The sequence below is a fragment of the Mandrillus leucophaeus genome, unplaced genomic scaffold (genome assembly GCF_000951045.1).
Source record: "Mandrillus leucophaeus isolate KB7577 unplaced genomic scaffold, Mleu.le_1.0 Scaffold357, whole genome shotgun sequence".
Classification (NCBI taxonomy): domain Eukaryota; kingdom Metazoa; phylum Chordata; class Mammalia; order Primates; family Cercopithecidae; genus Mandrillus; species Mandrillus leucophaeus.
In genome coordinates, this window is record NW_012103776.1 from 1,565,132 (window position 1) to 1,591,397 (window position 26,266).

Consider the following 26,266-nt stretch of genomic DNA (forward strand, 5'->3'; position numbering starts at 1 on the left):
CACTGCAACCTCCACTTCCTAGGTTCAAGCAATTCTCCTGCCTCAGCCTCTCAAGTAGCTGTGATTACAGGCGTGTGCCACCACATCTGGCTAATTTTTGTATTTTTTCTTTTTTTTTTTTTAGTAGAGATGGGGTTTTGCCATGTTGGCTAGACTGATCTTAAACTCCTCACCTCAGGTGACCTGCCCACCTCAGCCTCCCAAAGTGCTGGGATTACAGGCGTGGGCCACCATGCCTGGCCAATTTAGCAGATTTCAAAGCTTTTACCTATGTTAAGCCCATCAACTGTAAAAGTAGCAGGGAAACTATCTTCTGGGAAGGCATTTTTGTCAAGCCTAATTCATTAGCTGATTTATTTATTTTTAATAATATCACAGATGCCATTTTAAAGATGATTTAGATACTAGAAACTAGAAATAATACCAAAATAATTTTGCTGCTGAACCAAATACTAGTCTACCTTATTTTTCAACACAGAAACATTTTAAAGAAATTACCAAAAATATACACTAGCATATGAAATACTTCATTCTTGGTCAGTTTTCACTTCCACTTTACATATCTGAGGCCTGAGATTAGAGCTGGCATTAAAAATATCTTAAACATTCTTGAAAAGGTTCCACATCAGAAACTATTTCTAAAAATCCAGAAACTCTTGTTATAAACAGAAAACCTTATCAAAAATTTGAAACTTAATATAATTTCAACCCAACCTCACTGTTCACATCTGTCTTTCCTATTTCAGGAGATGCTGATGCATGCTCCATTAAAACTGTTTCACATCTAATCAAGATATTGCAGCAGAAGCTACTTTTATAGTTTCTTAAAAAAATCATTATTGGCTGGGTGCAGTGGCTCACACCTGTAATCCCAGCACTTTGGGAGGTGGAGGCGGGTGCATCATCTGAGGTCAGGAGTTCGAGACCAGTCTGGAAAACATGGAGAAACCCCATCTCTACTAAATATATCATGGAGATAATAGGAAAGCCTGATCACAGGAAACCTCGTGGCCTATTCCAAGGTCCTGGATGGGCCTTTTGGAGTACTATGCCGTATCCTCAAGATACACCCTAGTTCAGATCCCAACTTATATTGAAAGAAGCTGGAACACCCAGAGGAAAGAAGGAATGGCTATGGGTTAGAGATGCTGTCTACCACCCTCATCCCCAATTTTTTTGCTTCAACACCCAAAGATGTATTTGACTAAGTCTCTACAGAAACAAAGTTAAAAATACTATGTAAAATAGGCATAACATTTCTAAAAAATAGAAAAACCAAATACTTTCCAAATCTGAAAATTATGGTGCTAAACTTGTAAAAATTATTCAGGTCATTCTGACAAATCAGTAAGTAGAGTCACATACTCTTGATAATCGAATGAAAAAGTCACATTCCCGACAGATTCTTCACTCCTGTTCCACCTCAGGATAAAGTTGTCATCTATGACGTCAACCTCTACTTTTTGAGGAGATTTTAGATTTTTTCCACCTATAAAGGCAACAAGAAATAAGAACATTATATATAAACTGTACAGATATTCTAAATGTTACTCTATCCCTCACATCCCTGATTAAAGAATGAATACAGTAAAATATAATGAAGTATATTTTAAAAATCTAAAAAAATCTAATGATTGCTCCCAGCACAGGGATGCTGGTAATTACATTTCTGCATCTGAGAGAGCTGAAAAAAGAGTTGATTTTTTTTCCTTTTTGAAAAAGAGTTGTCTTTTAATTAAAAAACGAATGGTCTCTGCATGAAAATAGAATTTTTCTTGGCCTTATTAGTGACACTGATGAGTCACGCTTATGATGAGGTTCAACTGTTTTATGGCCTCAGTGTGATTTCACATTGTATGTTCAGAGATAGATAGAGATGCTTCTTGATTTACAATGGTGTTATGTCCTGATAAGTAAGGGTGAGTCCTAGGGGCAATCAAGTGCTGGCTTCCTCCCTGCAGTACTCCTTGTGGTAACACCGTCACAAATAATTGACCAGTGCCAGGAGGAGTCACCTGCCCAAGCAGTGCCTCTGAGCCCTGGGTAGTACCAACAGCAGCTGTACTCCCTGATGTCGTACTCCCTGCCCCATCTCCCACTGCAGGAGTGGGAAAGTATAGTGTATCTCAGCAGCTGTCCCCTGTGTGTTAACTGCATCATAACTGGTGTAAGCACCCTGGATCACCACCTGGGTCATGGATTGAGTGGCAGGATAGCCACTGATGGCACCAGTGCCCTCAGTCTGGACATCCAGCTGCCCCTCACACACCTGGATCACCCTGCGCATCACTTGACGCTGGGGTCAGGGAAGGCGGCAGCTGACTGGATGCTGGCAATAGCCCCACTGGCTGGGTCTTCCCCAGTAGCCATTGCACGTGCCTGAATCTGCACTGTCCCCTCTGTCTAGTGCCCTTTCATTTCACCTTTCAGGACTTCCTTAAGCATTTCTTGCAGGGGAGGTCTAGTGGTAATGAACTCCTTCAGCTTTTGTCTATCTAGGAACATCTTAATTTCCTTATGCTTTTGGAGGGCAATTTTGTCGTATACAGGGTTTTGAGTTTTGTTTTGGTTTTTTTAGCACTTTGAATACACTGGTCTCCAAAGTATCAGATAAGAAATCTGCTGATTATGTTATCAAAGATCCCTTGTGTATGACAAGTCACTTCTCTGTCTTTGGCTTTCAAAAGTTTGACTATGTTTCTTAGTGTGGTCTCTTTGAGATCACTGTACTTGGAGTTTGCTGATCTGTCCAGTGCTGAGAGTGGGGTGTTCAAGTCACCAACTACTATCATATTGGAGTCTATCTTTCCTTTTATGTAGAGTAATATTTACTTTATATATCTGGGTGCTTTGGTGTTGGGTACATGTATGTTTAGAATTGTTATATCCTCTTGCTGAATTGGTCCCTTTATCATTATATTATAACCTTCTTCATCTGTTTTTACAGTTTTTAACTTAATGTCTTTTTAATCTGACATAAGTATAGCAATTCCTGACAGCTTTTGGTTTCCATTTGCTTGGAATAACTTTTTCCATCCCTTCAATTTCAGTTTATATGTGTCTTTATAGGTGAAGTGGGTTTCTTATAGAAAGCATATAATTGAGTCATTTAAAAAATATTCATTTAGCCAGTCTCTTTAAGTACAGAATTTAATCCATTTACATTCAAGATTATTATTGATATTTGAGCACTTACTTTTGTCATTTTGTTAATAGTGTTCTAATAATATCCTTTGCTCCTTTCTTCCTCTCTTATTATTTATCATTGTGGTTTGATGGTTTTGTCTAGTGGTAAGGTTTAATTCTTTTCTCTTTCTCCTTTGTGTATCTGCTCTATCAGTGAGTTTTATACTTTTCCATGTTTTAATTGTACTGACTACTTTCTTTTCACTTCCAGATGTAGGACTCCCTGGAGCATTTCTCATAAGGCTGGTCTAGCAGTGATGAATTCCCTCAGATTTTGCTTGTCTGGGAAAAACTGTATTTCTCCCTCATTTCTGAAGGATAGTTTTGCTGGGAATAGCATTCTTGGCTGTTTGAGGATATCATCCCATCCTCTCCTGTACTGTAAGGTTTCTGTGAAGAAATCTGCTGTTAGCTGAACAGGGATTTTCTTAAATGTGACTTGATGCCTTTCTCTCGCTGTTTTTAGAATTCTCTCTGTCTTTGACTTTTGACAACAGACAATAATGTGCTTTGGAGAGAACCTTTTTGGGTTAAATCTATTTGGGAATCATTGAGCTTTCTGGATCTGGATGTCTGTCTCTCCAGACTTGGGAAGTTTTCAGTTATTATTTCATTAAATAGTTTGTATACATCTTTTACCTTTTCTCCTCTTTCTGTAACTTACATAGTATGAATATTTGTTCCTTTAATGATATCCCATAAGTCTCGTAGGGTTTCACTTGTTTTTTCTATAACTGAGTAATATCAAATGATATATCTTCAAGTTCAGAGATTATTTCTTCTGCTTTATCAAGTCTGTTGTTGAAGCTGTTTATTGTATTTTTTAAATGTAATTCATTGAATTCTTCAACTGCAGGATTTGTTTGGTTCTTCTTCATCATGTTTTGATTTTTTTGTTCAATTCTTTGTATTGTGAATTGTTTTCCTGATTTGTTGAACTATCTGTATTTTCTTTTTCTTTTTCTTTTTTTTTTTTTTGAGATGGAGTCTCGCTCTGTCACCCAGGCTGGAGTGCAGTGGCTGGATCTCAGCTCACTGGAAGCTCCGCCTCCCGGGTTTACACCATTTTCCTGCCTCAGCCTCCTGAGTAGCTGGGACTAGAGGCGCCCACCACCTCGCCTGGCTAGTTTTTTTGTATTTTTTAGTAGAGATGGGGTTTCACCGTGTTAGCCAGGATAGTCTCGATATCCTGACCTCGTGATCCGCCTGTCTCAGCCTCCCAAAGTGCTGGGATTACAGGCTTGAGCCACCATGCCCAGCCTGTATTTTCTTGTATCTTGTTGATTTTCCTTAAGATCATTAGTTTTAATTCCTTTTCCAGCAATCTGTTGATCTTCTTTTCATTGGGCCACCATTAGAGAGTTCTTACTTTCCTTTGGTGGTGTCATATTTCCTTGCTTTTTCATGTTTTTGTGTCTCTGCATTGATAAGATAATTACCTCTTCCAAACTCTACAAACAATGGCTTTCAAAGACAAAGTCTTTTATTAGCAGTTGGGTTTCAGTATGCTGGTTTCAAAAGGTGTGGTGATTGTTTCCTGACAGATACAGTGATATGGTCTGCATGCAGCTGCTGTACCTGTGTTCAATGTCAGTAGTAAATGGGTGCCTCAGGGGCCTAGGCTGCAGAAGTTTGTGGCAGTGGTAGTGTAGGTTGTTAATGTCCTCAGTGTCAAAGGCTTTTAGGATCCTCCTATTCTTGTCTTCCCCACAATGGGGAGACTTAGGCAAGGGGATACCTCTTGGTGTCAGGTCTGACAGGGGCTATATATGTGCAGCTGCAGCAGCTCTTGATTCCAGGTGAATGTGCTCAGAGTGACTACTGGGCAAAGGTCCTAGGCTCAGGATCTCACAAACCTATTGAGACACTTGGTTCCTGAGGTGGGTTTGCTCTCTGTGGCAGGGGTTGGATGTAGGTTGCTCACAGAGCCAGGATTTGTGACCTGGAGGTGCCTCCTGGCAGCTCAGGCCCAGAGAATGGGTTATAGCTTTGATTCTACCCCTCTGGAGATCAGGGCATAGCAATGGCCTGACTATAAAAAAGGGGTTCCCTGGAGGTTTGGGCCTGGGGAGCAGGGTATGGTTTTAATTTGGGAACATGAGCTAATAGGGCTCAGTGGCAACACAGGTCCCAAAGGATGAGGCACCATGAAGTCATGACTTTAAATCTTGGACTAGCTGGGGATGAGCAGTACCCCAGACTGTGAGACCAGGTGTAGCTGCAGCAGCAAGTACTACAAAACAGTGAAGCATAGCTATTATTTGGGCTGGGAATGGGGGTCAGGGAACAGCAAAGTGATGACTCTCACTCAGCAGCTCAGACTCTAGACTAGTCCAGCTCCAAGGAAGCCGGGTACTACAGTTGTTTGGCCTGTAGAACAGGGTGTCTCAGCTGAGCCACTGCTCTGTTTCCCTGAGACATAGCGTACTACATCAGCTCAGCCCTGGGATGCATAGCTGCTTGGCTTGGATAGGACACTGATTCTGCAGGGAGCGATGTGCTCCTTCAGCTGAGGCCCGGGGAATGTGACTGTTCTGGTGGTTCAGGCCCTGTTTCCCTGGAATACAGTATACCACTTCAGCTTAGGCACAGGGGTGCACGACTGCTCTGGGCGGCCAAGGTACTGTTCCCTTCCTATTCCCAGGAAATAGGATGCTGCTTCAGCTCTAGCCCAAGGGAGGTGGGGTAGAAGTAGGTGGAGTAGTTCCACCTCTACTTGGCCCCACAGGGAAGGGTGTAATAGCTGCTTAAAGTTTAGCTTAAGGATGTTAAGCCATCAGCCTGGGGTGGTTCAGATGAAAGGAAGCCATGTCTACAAGTCTCCGAAGCAAGACACACTCCAGAAGTAGTTCCAGTTCCAAGATGGAGTGGCACAGTAGCTGTGAGGGCCACAGCAGGCAGAGCACAGTGTTGGTTCCTTCTCTGGAGGGAACGCAGCTAAGCAGACTCTAGGCAGCTTCCTCAGCTTGGCTTAGTTGCTGTCCAGACTCTAAGGAACCCCAGTGGTGAGATCTGTTGGTGCCCATGGTGTAGCTGGGGGTTACTGGGATCTTCTTATCTCCTTGCCATAGGAAGAAGCTCCTCCTGGTTCCCAGATGATCCTAGGAATCCTGGTATTTCCTCCCATTCTCCATGTGGCCACCCCACTTTCCTCTGCTCACTAGGATTTCTGTTACTTCTTTGATGTACTCTAGCACTCTTAGTTAAGTTTGCTAAAATGTAGTTGTTTATTTGTTGTTCTGGCTGTCTTATGAGGGGATGAGCAGTAGAGGCTTCTAGTTGGCCATCTTGCTAACATCACTCTCCCAGACAACATTGTGTGTGTGTGTGTATGTGTGTGTGTCTGTGTGTTTTGCTTTGTTTAATTGCTGTTTAATTGTTGTTAATCCTGTGCCAAGGATCAGCTTGAACTATAAACTTAAGGTCTCTCCTGAGCCTTTCCCTAGGTATGTACAGTGACTTTCTAATTTTCCCCATAAATGCAGTTGTTTTTATATGTCCTAGTCTTTAGTATCTGACTCCCAAAAGTGAAAGAGAAAAATGAAGCAGAGGGGGATTTCTAGCCCTTTAAATCCATGAGGCAGGGGAGTGAGTGGGGTGGGGGTTGTAACAATGAGTAAGGGCAACAACAACCGTCCATCTCTTTGCACTTTTGTGATGAGAAGGAGCAATGAGTAATCAGAGCACAGATCCCAGAGATCTAGATGGTGGGTTTCTTTTTGCTCACCTGATTCCTGTAAGTTGTGTGCAGGTTGCTCTAATAACGTGCATAGCTGTCTGCCAAGGGTTGAGAGGTGGAAGATGGGCAGCTGCTATTGTACTAAGCGCTCAAACAGACCAAAATTAACTGCAACTTACCATCTAAGCCTGCCCTGCCCCCTGGAAGTTGCAAGCCTTCAATAGACTCCAGAGTTCCAAAATAGTTACATCAGATTCTGCCAGTACAGTTCTTGTCTAGGTGAGGAGACAGATTCCTGGTGCTTTCTACCTTGCCATCTTTCCAGAATCCTCAAAAGAAGTATTTGTAAAAACTGCTTCTTTATGTTAAACACGTATCTCAAACTAGATTGCAAGTTCCTTAAGGGCAGAATCTATATCGTTTCATAGTTGATTTGCATTTTTTCAGAGTATCCAGCATAATGGTGGGCTCCCAGGAACTCCTTTAATATCACAAAGGACTGACCTTTCACTTTGATAAGCTATATGTTTTTTAAAAGACCAGCTTTTAAATTTATTTATGGTTCCTACAATAGTTCTTTTACTTCTGCCTTGGGGCAATGTTATCTCATTGTAGACTTGTTCTACCACAGGGGCTCCCTTACAGAACTTTCTTAATTGAGACAGCTTCTTGCACTTTCCAGTTAGATCTTATAGTATGGGGTCAAAAGGGTAGACATCTGAGAAAACACTTTCTGATTTTTTTTTTTTTTTTAATTTAAGGTGATATCCATCAGGTCTCCCCATCCTCAATTTTCTGTTTCATACTTGGAGTCTCTAAAACTTCATCCCTGAATAGAATACATCACATCCCCTTATCCCACTCTAGAATTCTTAACTTGCTTCTCATCCATTTATTAGAATTTATAGATTCTATTCAGCCAAAGGGTAGCAACTGGGTTTACAGACTTTAACAAAAGATCTGATGGCATCTGTAGTATTTACAATATCTTGGGCAGAATATTATAATTCTAGTAATTTTGGGCCTTGAGACAAGAATAGAAAATGTTATAGGGTACAGCTAGCGATCTCCTCAGGGAGAAAAAAAATCCTTTACTGCTAAAGGAAGGAGACCCTGAAGTTACATGGGTAACTTCATGAAGGCATGCTGGCATTTGGAAGACCAACGAATAACTGACTGATAAATGGACAGGGGCTTGGAAATAAAGTTATTAAACAGGATTTTAGTTTTCACAGATTTTGCTCTGTTAGTATTGGCAATCTCCTTTTAATAATTTTTTCATAAAATTATTGTTATGTAACACTAACATACAATATATTAATTTACTAGTATATTAATGTGTTTTATATTAGCATATTAACAATTATTACCCCACATGTAAATGTATAAATGGACATTTAATCTAATATACATAAATGTATTTATAATTTTGGTTGCTTTCAACTTTTCACATTCATCTTGATGACCAAAATGGTGTACTATATTTTTAAGTCTGACATAAATCCAAATATAGGTATCTGTACAAATATGTAAGTAAATGTCTTCCCATATTTTTTATAGTTTTCTTAATCTAGGGTCCTAGAATTGCATTTACTAGGCTAAAAGGTATATTTATACAACTTCTGAAAGAATGAGCAACATTATAATCTCACTGAGTTAACTTTCAGGATCAGCTTGAGCTGTAAACTTAAGGTCTTGAGTTTTGAACATTCTGTTTTGAACATGATTATTTCTTTGGGGAAAAAGTAGGTAGTTGTGTAAACCAAAAATAAAATTCTGAGTCCCTTAACCATCAGAATGGACTCCTTCTCTTGACCAAGGGCATTCCAAAATTAACCTGAAAAACTACTTCAGGCCAAGATGGGGAAGGCAGGTTTGGCTATGCCTCATTGTACCCTCCTCTCTTCTGGAATTCAGAAAAAGCCAACCACCATTAACATCAACACAGACTTTAAGTTTCACAAGAAACAGTTACAATCTATTCTCTCTGAAGCCTGCTATCTGCAGGCCTCATCTGCATCAAGGGTGTTCACTCTTTTGGCTTCCTTGGGCCACAATGGAAGAACAATTGTCTTGGGCCAAACATAAAATACACTATCTGATGAGCTAAAAAAAGAAAAAAAAGAAAAAAGAAAAAAAAAAAAGGAAAAGAAAACAAACAAACAGACAAAACCCCTCATATTTTAAGAAAGTTTTACAAATTTGTGTTGGGATGGATTCAAAGCCGTCACAGGCTGCATGCAGCCAGTGGGCTGTGAGTTGGACAAGCTTGATCTGCATGATAAAATTTTGGTCTCCACAACCCCTTGGGACATCCCAGACATTCCTTTCTATTGATTCCAGGTTTTTAGATAATAACTCTTTCAAGCAATTATCAATCAGAAAATCTTTAAATCTATCTATGACCTAGGAGCCTTGCTTTTTGTCCTGCCTTTCCAGATCGAACCAATCAAATGTACATCTTCGATGTACTGATTGATATATTATGTCTCCCTAAAATGTATAAAAGCAAGCTGGGCCTTGGGTACATGCCGCCAGGACCTCTTGAGGCTGTGTCATGGATGCATCCTTAACCCTGGCAAAATAAATTTTCTAAGTTGATTTGAGACCTGTCTCAGATATTTCTGGGCTCACAGTTAACTGAAAGATACTGATAATTAGGCCCTTAACATATAAGTGGACAATCAGGAATTTAAATTGTTTGGCCTTTAGGAAAACAGTCTAGTCTGGTTAAGCCCCAGGGCTCTTAGGCCAGACCCAGGGTTGACTTCCCCACTCAGCCACGGACTGGCCTATACAGCCTCAGGCAAGTCACTTGATCTCTCAGTTGCTCAGTTTCCTTGTCTGTTAAATAAGGATAACAGTATCTGTGTGGCTCTGAAAGCTTAATGAGTTTATACTGTTAAAACACTTAGATTAGTGTCTGGCACACAGTTAAGAGCTTAAGAAATGCTAAATGCCTATAAATTATATCTTGCCACCTGTCCTCTAACCTAATTTTAAATTAATTTCTTAACGCATACCCTCCTGGAATGTCAATTTTATATGAAAATTCTGGGAAAGCTCTTTTCACATCAAACGAAACATGAGTTTAATGCAAATTTTTCATAAACAAAAGACTTCAAAGAAATTACTACGGGATGCACCGGGACCCTAGTACCCACATCCTAGGAAAAATATACTACATATTTGTGGAAAAGTTTGAGAAATAGTATATCATGTACCACACAGGTATATGGTTTCCTAAGACAACAGGTAAGTATTTTGAACTCACTCGCAGGCTCACAGGCCACCTGGACTCCTGCACTGGGATGCTAGCCCTGATTTTCTTTGGGTACCCCTCCTCACTACAAAATTACCTCTCAGTCTCTTATCAATCTTATAATAGTTGCCATTTCCCCATGCATCCCAGGTAAGTATGAAGAATTTCAGCAAATTAGCCTGGTGACGCCCTGCCTTTGTATTTTTCTTTTACTATTTTTGTAAAAGAAAAAAAAAAAAAATCTCAGGACCTCTCCCAACTTTCTTACACAAAAGGGAAGATAGTTAAGCCCAGAGGCCAAGTGACTGCAACACCCTCTTCCAAATGAATGGCTGTTACTAGCACAATGCTTCAGCCAAATCCCTAAGGAAAGATAAAAAGACTCAGCCATCTGCGAAGGACTACCCCCACAGATCATTGTGAGTCAATTCTTTGCTGGTTTCCCATAAACAAGGGGATGCCAACTGTAACTTCAAGTCTACAACCTAAGTCTAGTTCCTAAAACTAAAGTCTAAAGTATAAATAGACCGGGTGCGGTGGCTCACGCCTGTAATCCCAGCACTTTGGGAGGCTGAAGTGGATCGTTTGAGGTCAGGAGTTCGAAACCAGCCTGGCCAACATGGCAAAACCCCATCTCTACTAAAAATACAAAAAATAGCCAGATGTGGTGGTGTACACCTGTAATTTCAGCTACTCAAGAGGCTGAGGCAGGAGAATCACCTGAACCCGGGAGGCAGAGGTTGCAGTGAGCTGAGATCACACCTCTGCACACCAGCCTGGGCAACAGGCTGTCTTCTCAAAACAAAACAAAAAAAAGTATAAATAAAAACGTCTTCCCATATTTTGGACAGTTTTCTTAGTCCTGGGTCCTAGAATTGCATTTACTAGTTTAAAAAGTGTGAATATTTTTATGACTTCTGAAAGACTGAGCAACATTACTATCTCATTGAGAAAACATTTCATTGAGTTTTGAACATGATTATCTCTTTGGGGAAAAAGTAGGTAGTTATGTAAACCAAAAATAAAATTCTAAGCCCCCCAACCATCTGAACGGACCCCTCCTCTCAACAAATGGCATTCCAAAGTTAACCTGAAAAACTAATTCAGGCCTTCCACACTGACAGTGTCAATTACAAGCTTATCTTCTCAGGTGCAAAACGAAGTCAGGATTCCACCTACTCAGAGGCATCTGCATAACGGACTCCCTTTACTCTCTTTTTCTCTTCAACACACTCATGGTATCTTAAAATACAGATTTCTTGGGCACTAACTGAAGTGTCACAGAACTATCCGCCTCACTGCCTCACTGCCCCACCTCCTGAAAACCTCTGGAAAACCAGTCACAGATGTGTCTGTGGCTCATGTTTTTCCCGGATGCGCCCTGAAGCAGGATTAGTAAACCTCGAGGACTGAGAATTATGCCTCAGTCACTCCGATTGTCATTTCTTATTGGCCTGTATGAATCCTGAGGGCAGAGAAATCCTGGTCACACTTAGCTCACTCCCCCGTGGGACTGGCCGCCTAGTTTTTACCAGATTGAGGAAATGTATTTCGGGAAATGTTTTGTATATTATCAAACAGGCCAGCTGAGCCGCAGTACTTTCCCGGAAAGAAGCAAACTCGACACAACGCTCTGGCACTGCCACTTCACGGGGATGGGGACCCGGGCGCGCCCAAGGACCGGTACACGCGTCACAGGCAAGCGGCGACAGAGGACCCAGAACACCACTTTCTCCGATTGATTTTCGAGCCCAAGTCGCGTTTAATCTTTGCCGCGGCAAAGAGGATCGAGGGTTGGGGGTCTGTCGCCCCCAACACCATCGCCGCCCGGGTAGCCCAGCTGCGCACCCTACCTCCGACCCTCCGCCGAGACTCTCCTCCCGGCCTCTCACCTGCGGCTGCGGACAACACCCATGGCGCCAAGGTGACGAGCACTAGGGTCGTCGCGCCCAGGAGGGTGACCATCATATGGGAGCCGCCGCAGGTCCCACCAGTCACATCTCCGCGAACGCAACACTCCTCTTAGCTTCCATGGCCCTCTCCTAAGCCACACCGCCCCTCTGCGCACGCGCTGCCCCTCCTAGCTCTCATCGCCCCTCTGCGCACGCGCCTTTCCCCATGGCTCGCACCGCCTCTCTGCGCACGCGCCATTCCTCCGCGCACGCGCCTTTCCTCCTAGCTAGCACCTCCTCTGCAAGCTCCCATTGCCCCCTCTAGTTGCACCACGCCTGTGCACGAGCGCCTCAGAAATGGTAGGCCTCCTGCCTTGTCTTCTTCCAAACTCTTTCCGGCCAGTGGCCGATCTGGAGCAGTTCACCATCGCATTCCAGGAAGACCCCGTCTCACGGGAGGCCTTGACCTTCACAGGATCGCGGCACACACGTGCGCAGACCCAGCGACTTTGGAGTTCCTGCGTGTCTTCCCCATGTCTGCAGTCGGAGGGCGTGGGTGGGGTCCGGGTCGTGGCCGTGCGCTCTTCGTCCTTGCCCTTCTCCGCCCGGAGCGCTTGCCGACCCTAGAGCCTTGGATAGTGGCGTTGGGAGTCCCCAGCGGCCTGGGAACCAGATGAGGCTGGAAGGAGGAAGTGGCTGAGCGACCAGACTGTTCCTGTGTGCAGAGCCAGAGCGGGGCAGAGGCACTCGTTTTCGGGGCGACTTGGCTGAGGGGCGAGATGGTCCCTTGGAGAGAACCGCCACGGGCCCTGGGCCGAGGGGCTCCAGAACAGCGGTCGCTAGGCTTTGGTCGTGGAGCTTTATCCGTAAACAATTCGAGCCCACCGTTCGAATGATTATTTAATTAAATTACTCAGTAATAGAGCAAGTGCATTGTGAAAATATGCAAAATAAAATTTAAATGATGAGATAATCAAATAATTGGTTATTATAACAACCAAGCAATTAATTAGCGGTTACATAATTAAATGAATGTTTGTAAAGAACAATACAATGGAATTTTTTTTTTTTTTTTTTTTGCATTTTTTTTTTTTGAGTCGGAGTCTTGCTGTCTCGCCCGGGCTGGAGTGCAGTGACGCGATCTCGGCTCACTGCAACCTCTGCCTTCCCGGTTCAAGCGATTCTCCTGCCTCAGCCTCCGGAGTAGCTGAGATTACAGCGGTGCGCTATTACGCCTGGCTAGTTTTTGTATTTAGTAGAGATGGGGTTTCCGCTGTGTTACCCAGGCTGGTCTGGAACTCCTGACCTCAAGTGATCCGTCCGCCTCCGCCTCCCAAAGTGCTGGGATTGCAGACTTGAGCCACCACGCCCAGGGGAAATATGCCTGTTTTAAAGAGGTATAATTTACGTATCATTAAAGTAACCCAGTTTGAGTGAATAATGATTTTTAGGCAATCTATCCAGTTGTAGGTATCGTTTTAAAAACCTTGAATTATTACTTTATGATTCATCGATTTGGGGGTTTGATTCTGAGTGTGTCAGTACTTCGTTTTAACAACATCAAAGGTGGAAAAGCACCCCATGAAGACAGGCCAAATGGAAGAGGAAAAATTCCTGGTTGCGATTACAAAATCATAGTTATTTTAAAAGCCTTTCAAACGACTCTGTCTGTTTAAATTAAAATGTCCATTTCCTGCTGCCCAAAAGTTCTGGCAAACCAGTTGGAATAGGATGCATTTTTATATTTAGAACAATGAGCTCAAAATGACTGAAACGTTTCATTAGATTTTTAAACACATTGGCAATTTCCTCCCCTCCTTTTCTTCCTGCTTTCCTTTCCTAAAATTTTCGTAGTCTTCCCTATCTTAATACAACCTGTTATGAACATTGAATTGTATTTTAATAAAATTGGATTGTGCTTTAATAAAATTTGCCACAGCTGTGACACCCTGTGGTAAGCACTTTGTGTACTTTAGTTTCAGCTTGTTATAATAACTTAAGGATAAGACATGAATTAATTTCCCCTGTGGTGCTAGCTCTATAACCTTAACCCAGAACCTCCTTTCTCTCCTTAATTCTAGTTAAAACGGTCCATTAGAGTTTTTCCATACAGCATGTTCTTTTTTACTTTTTTTTGGCGGGGAGGGGAGAGGGAGTCTTGCTCTGTTGCCCAGGCTGAAGTGTAATGGCATGATCTCGGCTCCCTGCAACCTCTGCCTCCCCAGTTCAAGCGATTCTTCTGCCTTAGCCTCCCAAGCAGCTGGGACTACAGGTGTGGGCCACAGCGCCTGGCTAATTTTTGTATTTTTAGTAGAGATGGGGTTTTGCCATGTTGGCCAGGCTGGTCTTGAGCTCCTGGCCTCAAGTAATCCGCCCACCTCAGACTCCCAAAGTGCTGGGATTACAGGAGTGAGCCACCACACCCAGCCCCCTTTTTACTTTTTGCTTGGAAATAATTTCAAATTATAGACAAGTTGCAAAAATGGTAAGATAACTCCCACATACCCTTTGCCCGGATTCAGCAAATCATTAATATTTTGCCGTATCTGCACTCCCTCTTTAAATACACATACAAAGTCATATATGTATGTTACTTATTTTCCTGAACTTCTTTAGCTTTCTTTAATCCAGAGTAATTCCCTGGCCATTGTCTTTCATGTCATGGACATTTTTTTGATTTGGGGATTTTTGTTTTTCTTTTTTGAAAAACACAGGCCAACTATTTTATAGAATGCTTCTCCAATTTGCACTTGTCTGATGGTTTCTCCTGATTAAGTTCAGATTATGCGTACCGGGCTGTAATTCTACATAAATTGTGTGGTGTCCTCAGTGCATTCACAGGCACATTAAGTTTATTAGTCCCTCATCTGTAATGTTAATTTTGGTTATGTATCAAAATATTATAGTCCCCATTGTATAGTTACTATTCTGCCCCCCATAAACCCCCACCACCCTACCTCCTGCAGCTAATTGGTGGGAAGACACTAGGAGATCCTGCAAATATTCTGCTGTTAATCAAACTTTTCTTCTAGAATTAACATCCATTAATCATCCTTGCTTGAACTGTCCTACCTGTGACAGTTACGAAATGGTAACTTTTCAACCGTGACCCTCTCACTACAAATATTAGTTGACACATTTTAAGAAAGAGCTTTTCTTTCTTTCCATTTTATTTTTATTTTTATTTATTTATTTTTTTGAGATGGAGCTTCACTCTTGTTGCCCAGGCTGGAGTGCAATGGCACCATCTCAGCTCACCTCAACCTTTGCCTCCTGGGTTCAAGCAATTCTCCTGCCTCAGCCTCCCGAGTAGCTGGGATTACGGGCATGCGCCACCACGCCAGGCTAATTGTGTATTTTTAGTAGAGACAGGGTTTCTCCATGTTGGTTAGGGTGGTCTCGAACTCCCGAACTCAGGTGATCCGCCCGCCTCGACCTCTCACAGTGCTGGGATTACAGGCGTGAGCCACTGCGCCTGACCTCCATTTATTATTGTTATTGTTATTTTTTGAGACGGAGTTTTGCTCGTCGCACAGGCTGGAGGGCAGTGGTGCAATCTCGGCTCACTGCAACCTCTGCCTCCAGGGTTCGAGCATTTCTCCTGCCTCAGCCTCTTGAGTAGCTGGGATTACAGGCGCCTGCCAACATGCCTGGCTAATTTTTTAGTAGAGACGGGGTTTCGCCGTATTGGGCAGGCTGGTCTCAAACTCCTGACCTCAGGTGATCCGCCTGCCTTGGCCTCCCAAAGTGCTGGGATTACAGGCTTGAGCCACCGTGCCCGGTCTCCATTTATTATTAGTATAGACTCAAAGATTCTTATTTCGTTGGTTATAGTTCATTGCTATCTTGATTTACATTTTTAAAATTAATATACAACTTTTAGAGGAGTGTTAGGTTTACAGTGTGGAGAGTTCTTATATACCCCTTCATCCCAAGCCTGCTTTCAGTTTCCCGTTGTTAACATTTTGCGTTGGGGTGGTACATTTCTTACAGCTGATGAAACTATACTGATACATTATTATTAACTAAAGTCCAGAGTTTACGTAAGAGTTCTCTCTTGGTGTTGTACATTCTATGGGTTTTTACAATGTATAATTGTTACTGGTAGAAGACATCCCAGTTACCTGCACAGCGAATTCAACTGAGGGGCATAAAGGCAGAAAAAGAGACTGAGGCGAGTTTCAGAGCAGGAGTGGAAGTTTATTTAAAAAGACTTTAGAACAGGAAAGAAAGGAAAGGACGCTTAGAAGAGACCCAAGCGGGCAACTTGAAGGACAAGTGCAGTGTTTAACTGTGATTCTAGGACTGACAGGCTGGCCCACTTCTGTGGTTTTGCATCCCTTTCCCACGATTCTTCCCTTAGGGTGCGCTGTCCGCATGCGAAGTGCCCTTCTTACGCTTGGGAGGTGAACACATACATTGTGTTTAGGAAGTCGTGCGCATGCCCATCGGAGGATTTCTTCCCTTTTCCGATGGAGTGCCCCCGGAAGGTCATACTCCGCCATTTTGTCTCTTAATGTGCGTGCACAGGGTCACTCACCAAATACCGGAGATACTAGTGGAAGCTCTTTTGCTTCTCCCTGGCGCCTACGTTCAATTAACACTCTAATGTAATAGCTGTGGACCATCAGGAGATAATTTGGCACTGGGTGCTGAATTATTTTTAGAGAGGCAATGTGATTGTTGAACCGTCACCTGACATTCCTGGTGGGTGGGGGAAGAGCCCTTTCCTGCCCCTCTCATGCCTAACCACCTGCAACATAATGTTATGTATCTACCATTACAGCATCATACAGAGGCATTTCTCTGCCCTAAATATCTCCTGTGCTCTACCAATTCACCCTCTTTATTTATTTTAATGCTCAAATTGTCCCAGATTTGGCCAGTGGCAGTCACTTCAAGCTGACTCTTGTTCCTTTTGCTGATACGCTCATAATTTTTTCTAACACTTCTTTACTTTCTAGCACAAGATGGTCCCACCCAGTTCCTCTTATATTTTTCCTGCTCAGCTCTAAAATAAGCCATTTCTTCAAGGGGCCCTGTTTTTTTTGTTGTTGTTGTTTGTTTGTTTTGTTTTTTATTGGGGAATGGTATTTAGAAACCATTATATAGGCACTAAAACTTTTTGTATTGCTTAAGGAAGTAAATTACTGTTGAGTATATATTTTATCTTTCCCTTTTTGGCTAACAAAGGAAAAGTTCCTTATGTGTTTCACTTTTTGGAAAAAGACATGTTAGAAACATCTGTGCTTTAGAGCATGTTTCCATATGATTACATGGCAGATTTCCCACACTGAAATTGAACTCTTGTTTCTTCACAACTTCAGCCATATTTGCTATACATAGTCCAACACTATTGCTGACTGAGGAATGTATTTTAGTTTGTCATCATATTGTAAAAAGAAGAACAAGGGGCATGTGGCGTTTTCTCTTTTGCTATTAAGAATCCCCAAAGCAGTTTCTAAACACTGTCACCAACTATGGAATTTTGTAAAGAACCAAAACGAATGAGTATCATATGATTTTAAACACTTTTGAAAAGAAATTGTGGGGGTTTGCTTTTCTGGAAAATGTCGTCCTAATGTGATGGCTTCATACTGTGATTAGCTAGTATGTCAAGGCTGCTGTTACCTTATTCACTTGTGTATTAATAATACTATCTTTAATTTCCAATTTATTTGCAATAACATTCTCACATTTATTTTGTGAGCAATAATTTAGTTAAAACTAGCTAACAACCTGTAAACACACATCAGGCCAAGTAAATGGCTAGACATAGTCACCAACTCCAAAAGTGTACAAGTAGAAGCATCGCTGCACGTTTCCACCTTGTGAGTTTCACTATGTTCTCAAATGTGTCGCACATCACTGAATGTGACATGTGATCCTCTGGCATTTGGACCAAGTGAAGGTGCTCGTGCTAGATTATATATCAAATATCAAAAGCTTTATTTATTATTAAAAAATGTAAATAGAATTTCATTGCACTTCAGTGGACCTTGTATTCCAACATAAACCCCTAGGGTAGGTGCACCCTGGATTAGAAATCGCTGCTTTAGAACTTTCCAGAAGAATAAATTCACTTCTTTCTGGTAGGAGAGGTTGGTAGATGAAACGAGAAGAGTCCTAGCTGAGTAGCAGCCCAGTGGCACAGACTTTGAGGGTGTACAAACACTAGCTCCGGGATGCTCAGGAAGGAATCTGAGCAGTTCTACTCTGGAATCTCCAGAATGTTTTTGTCCTTGATGCTTTATGATCCAACACCTTTCCTCATCCCAGTAGGCAGGCAATTCGGTAAAAGATAGTAGTGAAGCTGGCACAGGGGCTCACACCTGTAATCCCAGCACTTTGAGAGGCTGCAGCAAGAGGACCACTTGAGCCCAGGAATTTGAGACCAGCCTGGACAACAAAGTGAGACCCCCATATCTGCAAAAAATACAAACAATTAGCTGGATGAGGTGGCAGAAGCCTGTGGTCCTAGCTACTCAGGAGGCTGAGCCGGGAGAATTGCTTGAACCCCGGGAAGTCAAGGCTACAATGAGCCATGATCACACCACTGCACTCCAGCCTGGGTGAGAGAGGGAGATGCTATTTCAAAATAGTAATAATGATGATGATGAAGCAAACAGTGGGAACACTAAACTAGTTTAGTGGCGAGGGATATAGATTGCAGCAGGTAACCTGGAGTAAGAGATGTTCAAGGGGAGGCAGAGTATAAGTAGGAGATAGGAAGAGAAGAGGGATACATCATTCTAAACAACGGGAACAGCATATTTGAAGCTCTCATCTGTGTTCACATAGCTTGAGAAAAGATTGAGTGTGGCTGCATGCTCACTGCATACTGAGAAAGAAAGATGTCTGTTTTTAAGCAGTAACATGGAAGACAGCCATACAGCCATATGCCTTTTCAAATGCTAACTAAGTATCTCTTAAACAGAGACTGGCCTACTGGTTAAAAGTCTGAGTTCTGAAGTTGACTTAGGTTGATATCCCAGCTCCATCACTCTGGGATCTTGGGCGAGTTACTTAATCTTTTTTCCTGTTTCCTTGTTGGGACTATAACAATATCTATATCATAGTGCTGTGATTAATTTTTAATCAGTTAATGCACATCAAGAGCTTAGTTTAGTGTCTGGCACACTGTGCTCAATAATTTTGGCTATTTTTCCCTGACCATTGTGGTTGTTGTTTTTCCTACTTCAGGAGGGCTTAGGGGGAAAATCTAGTTTTTCTGGAGAAAACCTGAAGGATCAAATAGCCCCAGTGATCAAAACTTCATAGTCTGCAACCTCAATTGAGCTGAAATTTAAAACCTGCACTCACTTCAAATCTCTACCCTACAACTTTTCTTCTCATTTTCAACAGATGTTCCTCCAACCGACTCCTACTTTCTTGGAAAATACAGTCAACAGATCAGGTTTCAGGTTTCAACTTCAAACTCACCTGCACCTGCCTCCTTTCTGTCTTTTCCTGTCATTGGGAAGACATCCTTCTTTCAGTCAAATGAAAATCTCTCTGTCTGGTTCTGTAAGCCACCCCTTCATAGGGATGGCTTTCCATTGATTATTTTTACCTTTTTTCATGACTTTATCTCCTCTCTTTAGTTTCTTCTCATTAACAGTTAAACATTCTCAAGTCTCTCCCAATTTAAAAAGGCATATATACTGCATTCACTCCAGAAGCTGTCTTTCCTGTTGTTATTTGTAGCCAAATCTATCTACATTTGTCCACAACTATCTTTGTTTTCTCACTTCTTATGTATTCCTCAGCCCACTACGTTTATCTTTCTGTCCCAATCATTTTGCTTACTCTGTTCTCACCAAGATCATCAGTTAATTTCTAGTATTCAGATCTATTAGATATTTTATAGCCTTGATTTTACTTGACTTCTCCATAGCATTTGGTATCTGTCATTCCTCATGCTCTTCTTCTCATGGTTGCCTACATGTTTGCTGTTGCATTTGCCTTTCTGGCCATTCTTCTCAATCTCCAGGACAGCCCACTCCACTGCTTGTGACTTAAATATTAGTGTGCCTCACTGCTTTGTCCTAACTCACCTTCTCTTCTCATCTCCCGTAATAGTCTCTTTCCCTTCTGTGAGTTCACTGACTGTCGTTTATGCTCATGGCTCCCAAATTGGTCTTCAGCCTAGATTTCTTTCCTGATATTCAGATTTTACATCTTTTATTATTATTTATTTATTTATTTATTTATTTATTTTGAGAGAGAGTCTCATTCTGTCGTCCAGGCTGGAGTGCAGTGGCGCCATCTTGGCTCACTGCAAGCTCCGCCTCCCGGGTTCAAGCCATTCTCCTGCCTCAGCCTCCCGAGTAGCTGGGACTACAGGTGCCCACCATCACGCCCAGCTAATTTTTTATAGTTTTAGTAGAGACGGGGTTTCACCAGGTTAGCCAGGATGGTCTTGACCTCCTGACCTCGTGATCCGTCCGCCTTCGTCTCCCAACATGCTGGTATAACAGGTGTGAGCCACCATGCCTGGCCTTCAAATTTCATACATATCAGAGTATTGGAAAGAGGAGGAGGAGCTTTTATTCCCCTAATGATTCTGCTCCTCATTTGAGGAGTCTGGCTCCATCCCAAAATCTTGTGAGTGATCTTTCAGTCCTGACCACAGAAATTTCAAAGCTTTGTCTGCCAAGCCTTATGGGGAGAAACTGCCCTCCCCATACCAGACTTGCATGTGCACTACAGTGCACTGCATTTTTCTAGAAGGATTTGTGGTTAAGGACTCAACTTTCCCACCTCCCACACCACCTCTGGCCAGCCCTGCTCATAAGCATATCTGCATTCCTAGCCATTCTGTAGGGGAAAAGGGAACACTGGGATGCTGGTGCCTCTTTTTGCTTCTTGCTTGCAGTTAGTGAATAAAGGCTTGATTGTTATTTTCAGTTCAGCTCATTGTCCTAAATACTACCTGGATACCTGATTGCTTGACACCATTCGGTGGACTCTTTCTATTTGAGGACTTGTGTCTCTCTAGCTGAAGAAAATTTTCTTGTATTATTTTTGTGGCTGGGTTTTGGTGAGCTCCTTGGTTCAGTGGGTTTATAGTTTTCATCAAGTTTGGAAAACTATTGGCCATTCTTTCAATTTTTTTTAATCCTCTCTTTACTATCCTTCAAAATATACAGTATTAGACTCCTTAAAGTTGTGTTTGATGCTGTTCTTTCATTTTTTCTTGTCCTTTCCCCTGTGTCTTTCATTTTGAATAGTTTCTATCACTATGTTTTCAGTTGCACTGCTCTTTTCTTCTGCAGTGTCTAATCAGCTATTAATCTGAATTCAGTATTTTTTCATCTCAGACATTGTATCTCTAGAAGTTGGATTTGGTCTTTTAAAAATATATTGAAAATCTATTTCATGTCTCTCTTTAATATACTAAGGCTTTCCTCCATCTCCTTGAACACATGAAATATGGTTTCAATAACTGTTTTAATGTCCCAATCTACTAATTCTGTCTACTGTTTCTATTGATTTACTTTTCATCTTGTTAAATTAAATTTAGCCTAAAGCTGCCTCTTCACGTATTTTAAGTTTGGCCTAAAGGCTTCCTTGTGCATTATGAACTGTAGCCTACCTAGATGTGTAAAGACTGTAACTTGCTCTTGTAACAAGTAGCAGTGTCTCAGCCAATCACAGCAACTGAGTTTTGGCCAGTCACAGGTGGCCAGCTGTTTAAGCCAGCTTTAATAAGGCAACAAAGCAGCTGTGACCAATCCAGCTATTTCTGTATCTCACTTCTGTTTTCTGTACATCAGTTTCCTTTTTCTGTTTAAAAATGTTATTGACCATGTGGCAGCCCTGAAGTTGCTCTGAACCTATTCTGGGGGCTGCCCAATTAATGAATTGTTCTTTGCTAAATTAAACTCTATGGAATTTAATTAGTTTAATTTAAAAAAAAAACTTCTCATTCATTATGGGTTGTATTTTCCTACCTTTTTGCCTGTCTAGTAATTTTTTATTGGGTGCCAGACATTATAAATTTTACATTATTGGGTGCTGGATATTTCTTTATTCCTATAAATATTGCTTGAGTTTTATTCTGGGATCCAGTTAAGCTACTTGGAAATGGTTTGGTACTTTTGAGGCTTGCTTTGTCAGAGGGGACCAGAGAAGTAACAGCCCCCTGAGTATGCTACCTGATGCTTCATGAATTACAAGGTTTTCCACGCTGGTTGGAAACTATTTTCAGCCCAGCATGAACCCTGGGGATTTATCCCTTTTTTTGTGTGATTCTTTCCCTGGCCTCAAGTTTCCTTACTACACATTGTCTGATCAGTAATTAGCCTAATACTGTTTGCAGCTCTCTGGAGCTCTTTCTGTGTGTGCAGCTGTCTCTTATCTGGTTCTCTGCTCTATGAAATCTAGCTGCTGTGGCCTCCTTGGACTCCTAGCTGCATTTCCTTGACCCCCAGGGATATGGAGTCCTTCTCTCTATGCTGAGGCCTGGAAATTCTCTCCGGTAAGTCAGCTTGGGCAATTGTAGAGCTCATCTCAATGGTTTCTCTTCTCTCAGGGATCACTGTCCTGAGTTTTTTATTGTCAAATATCTAAAAATATGTATTTTAAATCTTTTGTGCTGTTCTGGTTGTTTATTTATAGTTTAAGGCAAAAGAGTAAATCTGCTCCATGTTACTCCATCATGGCCAGAAGCAGAAGTCTCATCCTTGCACTGTGTTTTAATACTTCCTCCCTTCCATTTTCTTTCTTCTTTCTTAAACTCCTATTAGAAAATTGTACTTCCTGGATTGACCCTTAAGGTCTCCTAATATGTTCCTCTAGTTTTTAACTCTTTATATTTTTGTCTTTGGTTCCGGAAGATTTACTTGATTTCTATTGAATTATTTATTTCTATAATTAGGTGTTTAATTTTTAAAAGCATTTCTTTATTCTGATTTTTTTAACATGTAGCATCATGATCTTATTTTATGGATGCACTAATGTGGGATCTTTTAGAATTTGGGTTTCTGTGACATTCTCTTCTGTTCCAATATTCCATTTCTTTAAGAGTCAATTTGTTCTGTTTGTCCTTTTATTTTTCTCATTGTCTGGCAATCTTTGAGTATTTTTTTTTTTTAATATATTTTAAAGGAGACAGCAGGTTGATTTATTTTTAGGTAGCTAGTATTAACAGAGTCTTTCCCAAGAAAATGAAGGCATGTGTTTTTGAGGCAGAACTTATCTCTGGAAGCATCCCTGTAGGGTAAGTAGGTAAGTAGGGTGTGAGACATTGCAAGATTGTGGACAGCAACTGCCAGAATGGTGAACTCTTCACTTTGGCCTGCTAAAGAGTGCAGTAATATTGCCAGGGTGGTTAATTCAATTAAGAAGAACAGATCTTTAATTTTTTGCCTAAGGGTGACTTAGACAAATGCCTGACTGCCTCAGGAAGGGGAGAGGCAAGCAGCAGAGGAGTGTGGGAAGCTTTTTACCACTGCTGTTCTGTTGACTGACTTTTAATTAACCCATTAGTGTTTGGACCTCCTCCTTTTGTTTCCACCTTCCTGCTATACCTAAGTCAAGACCAGCGGCCTTTAGATATTTTTTTATTACATAATTCCAATAGAAAAACAACAACATTGATCATGCATTCCCAATAGATGTATTGTTATTTATGTATAAGTTAAATACACATATTACTGCACATATTTTTATGCACATCCTAAATCACATGCAAAATAAACATTTGAAAAGGATGCCTTTTATAGACATTTTAAAAAGGATTTTAAAAGCTTTTTATAACATGGGGTCTTGCTCTGTTGCCCAAGCTGGAGTGCAGTGATGTGATCATAGCTCATGCAGCCTTGAACTCCTGGGCTCAAGGAATCCTCTCATCTCAGCTTCTTTTTTTTTGAGAGGGAGTCTCTGTCAACCAAGCTGGAGTGCAGTGGCACAATCTCGGCTCACTGTCTCCCAGGTTCAAGTGATTCTCATGCCTCAGCCTCCTGAGTGTCTGGGATTACAGGTACACATCACCATCCTCAGCTAATTTTTGTATTTTTAGTAGTGACAGAATTTCCCCATGTTGACCAGGCTGGTCACAAACACCTGACCTCAAGTGATCCACCTGTCTCAGCCTCCCAAAATGCTGAGATTACAGGCATGAGCCATCGCTCCTGGCCCTACCTCAGCCTCTTAAGTAGCTGAGATTACAGGCACGAACCACTGTGCCTGGCTTAAAACCTTTTTAAAAATATTTGAAAAATAAAAACAAAAGTCTTAATATTTGCTCCCACACCATGTTTACTGGTCTCGAGCCCTTGAGACATCTGGTCTGTTCACATCTCTGCCTTCCTCATCACCTTTCTGCTCCTGTGAAACCTGCCTACTCAGAGTGCTCTCACTTGTTGCTTTCTCCCTTTTTTGTGTACCATGTTCATGGAAAGCCCTTATGTGGAAATTAATGGAAAACTGTCTCTGTACCACAGAGAAGATAAAGGGAGATATCCCATTGCTAGCTCTGGAAGAATTTTAAGCTTAAATCTGTCCATGAGTGGATGACATGGCTTTTTTGCAGGGCTACTGTGGGTCACACAAGTCCTGTAGAGCACCTCTTGTAATGCCAATGACAGTGTAAGTTTTTTCTAAGTAAAATTTCTTCACAGAGTTCATGAAAGAGAGAAAAAATCCTGGAAATGTAACACAATGCAGCAGTTATTTAAAGCCAAGTTCAGTGCCTTCTAAGTAGGATGCATCTTACTAAACATATATTTGAGAGACTATAACATACTAGACACAGAAGATAGGACAATGAACAAGATAGACATGGTATCTGTATTAGTCTGCTCAGGCTGCGGTAACAAAATACTACAGACAATGTGGCTTAAACAACAGAAATTTATTTTCTCACAGTTCTGCAGGGTGAGAAGTCCAAGATTAAGGTTCTGGCTCATTTGGTTCCCGGTGAGGCTGCTCTTCCTGCTCACAGATGGCTACATTCTTACTGTGTCCTCATATGGTGGAGAGAACAAGCTCTCTGCTGTTTCTTCCTATAAGGACACTAATCTCATCGATTCAGGGCCCCACCCTTATGACCTCATTTAACCCTAATTACCTGCTGTAGGCCCTACTTCAAATACAGTCACATTGGGGATTAGGGTTTCAACATGTGAATTTTGGGGGTACACAATTAAGTTGGTAACATTACCTGTCCTCATGAAGTCCACTACAAAACACGTATATTAATAAGCAATGACACATGTAATGAGAATGAAACATAGTAAAGGTAGTAACTCATCTGGAGGACTTAGAGTAAACTGTTATTCTCTATATACTTTTTGGCATGCAGAAAGCATACATAAGCAATACACGAAAGCAATGTTTGCAATACACGAAAGCAATGTTTAGGAAAGAGTAAAGCTGCAGAGGTAAACCTGTGGCTTTTGACTTGAAGATAAACCATTTACATTTTATGCAGGTCACAATTTTTTTGTTTGTTTTTAGTTCAAAAAGCACTTAAAATCTTGAGCGTCATAACTGATGTCTTGTTTAGTAGTATACATTGTTTCTCAGTGAGAGGTAATAAAAGGTTATGAACCCACAATAGCAGGTTCTTCTGACTTCTCAGTGCAACTGCTAAGACCATAGAATTGTGAGTGTTGGTCATAGGGAGGCAGTGAAGAGCAACTGAAACAAGTGTAAACACTTTCTTATCTCCTTGTGATTATTTGGGAAACTTCTCTGCTGTTTCAGAAAAAAGTCAAAATAAAACACCATCCCAAGCAGGGACTGAGTCCCCATTTGTCAGTCCTAGGGCCTGGATCACACACTGTCCTCTGATCTTGCATATACTGGTGTTATTGGTGATCCATCACGACCCTTTGAATCTTTCTTACGTGTCTATGTACATCAGCCAACATCTCCTAATGGTGAACACCTGCACTTTGGTTGGATGCGAGCCAGAAGTGGCAGATTTGTCTCTGGGACCGTTAAACCACAAACGTGCAAGGGCAACTGGAGTGCAGGTTCCCGGTGTCATAAAGAACCTCTTCAGCTGCTGTTGGGGTTTCAGATCCACTTATCTCTATGGGGTACTTTTCTCCTTCTACAAAAATAGAAAGTCACAACACAGAAAACTGCAAATTTTGTACTAAATTAACAACTTATGCACCATTAAAGGCAATGGTTTGCCAACTTTCATGTTTATTGGAGTCACCTAAGGACCTGTTATAACATAGATGAAAATATGGACCTCTCCCTTACAGTTGTTGAGCCAGTAGGTCTGAG

The 26,266-nt window shown here is 41.6% G+C and overlaps 1 protein-coding gene and 1 pseudogene across 1 annotated transcript in view; both read right to left on the bottom strand.

Annotated features, from left to right (window-relative positions):
* Positions 1–12,238, bottom strand: part of LOC105546382 (interferon alpha/beta receptor 1-like) — a 33,350-nt gene extending 21,112 nt beyond the window's left edge. The window contains exons 1-2 of the mRNA XM_011989559.1: positions 12,020–12,238; positions 1,366–1,489 (exon numbers count right to left, since the gene is read on the bottom strand). Of these exons, the coding sequence (XP_011844949.1) occupies positions 1,366–1,489; positions 12,020–12,095 (200 nt within the window). The 5' untranslated portion in view covers positions 12,096–12,238. The remainder of the gene's footprint in view (positions 1–1,365; positions 1,490–12,019) is intronic.
* Positions 1,848–8,589, bottom strand: LOC105546379 (annotated as a pseudogene).
* Positions 12,239–26,266: the final 14,028 nt, after the last annotated feature.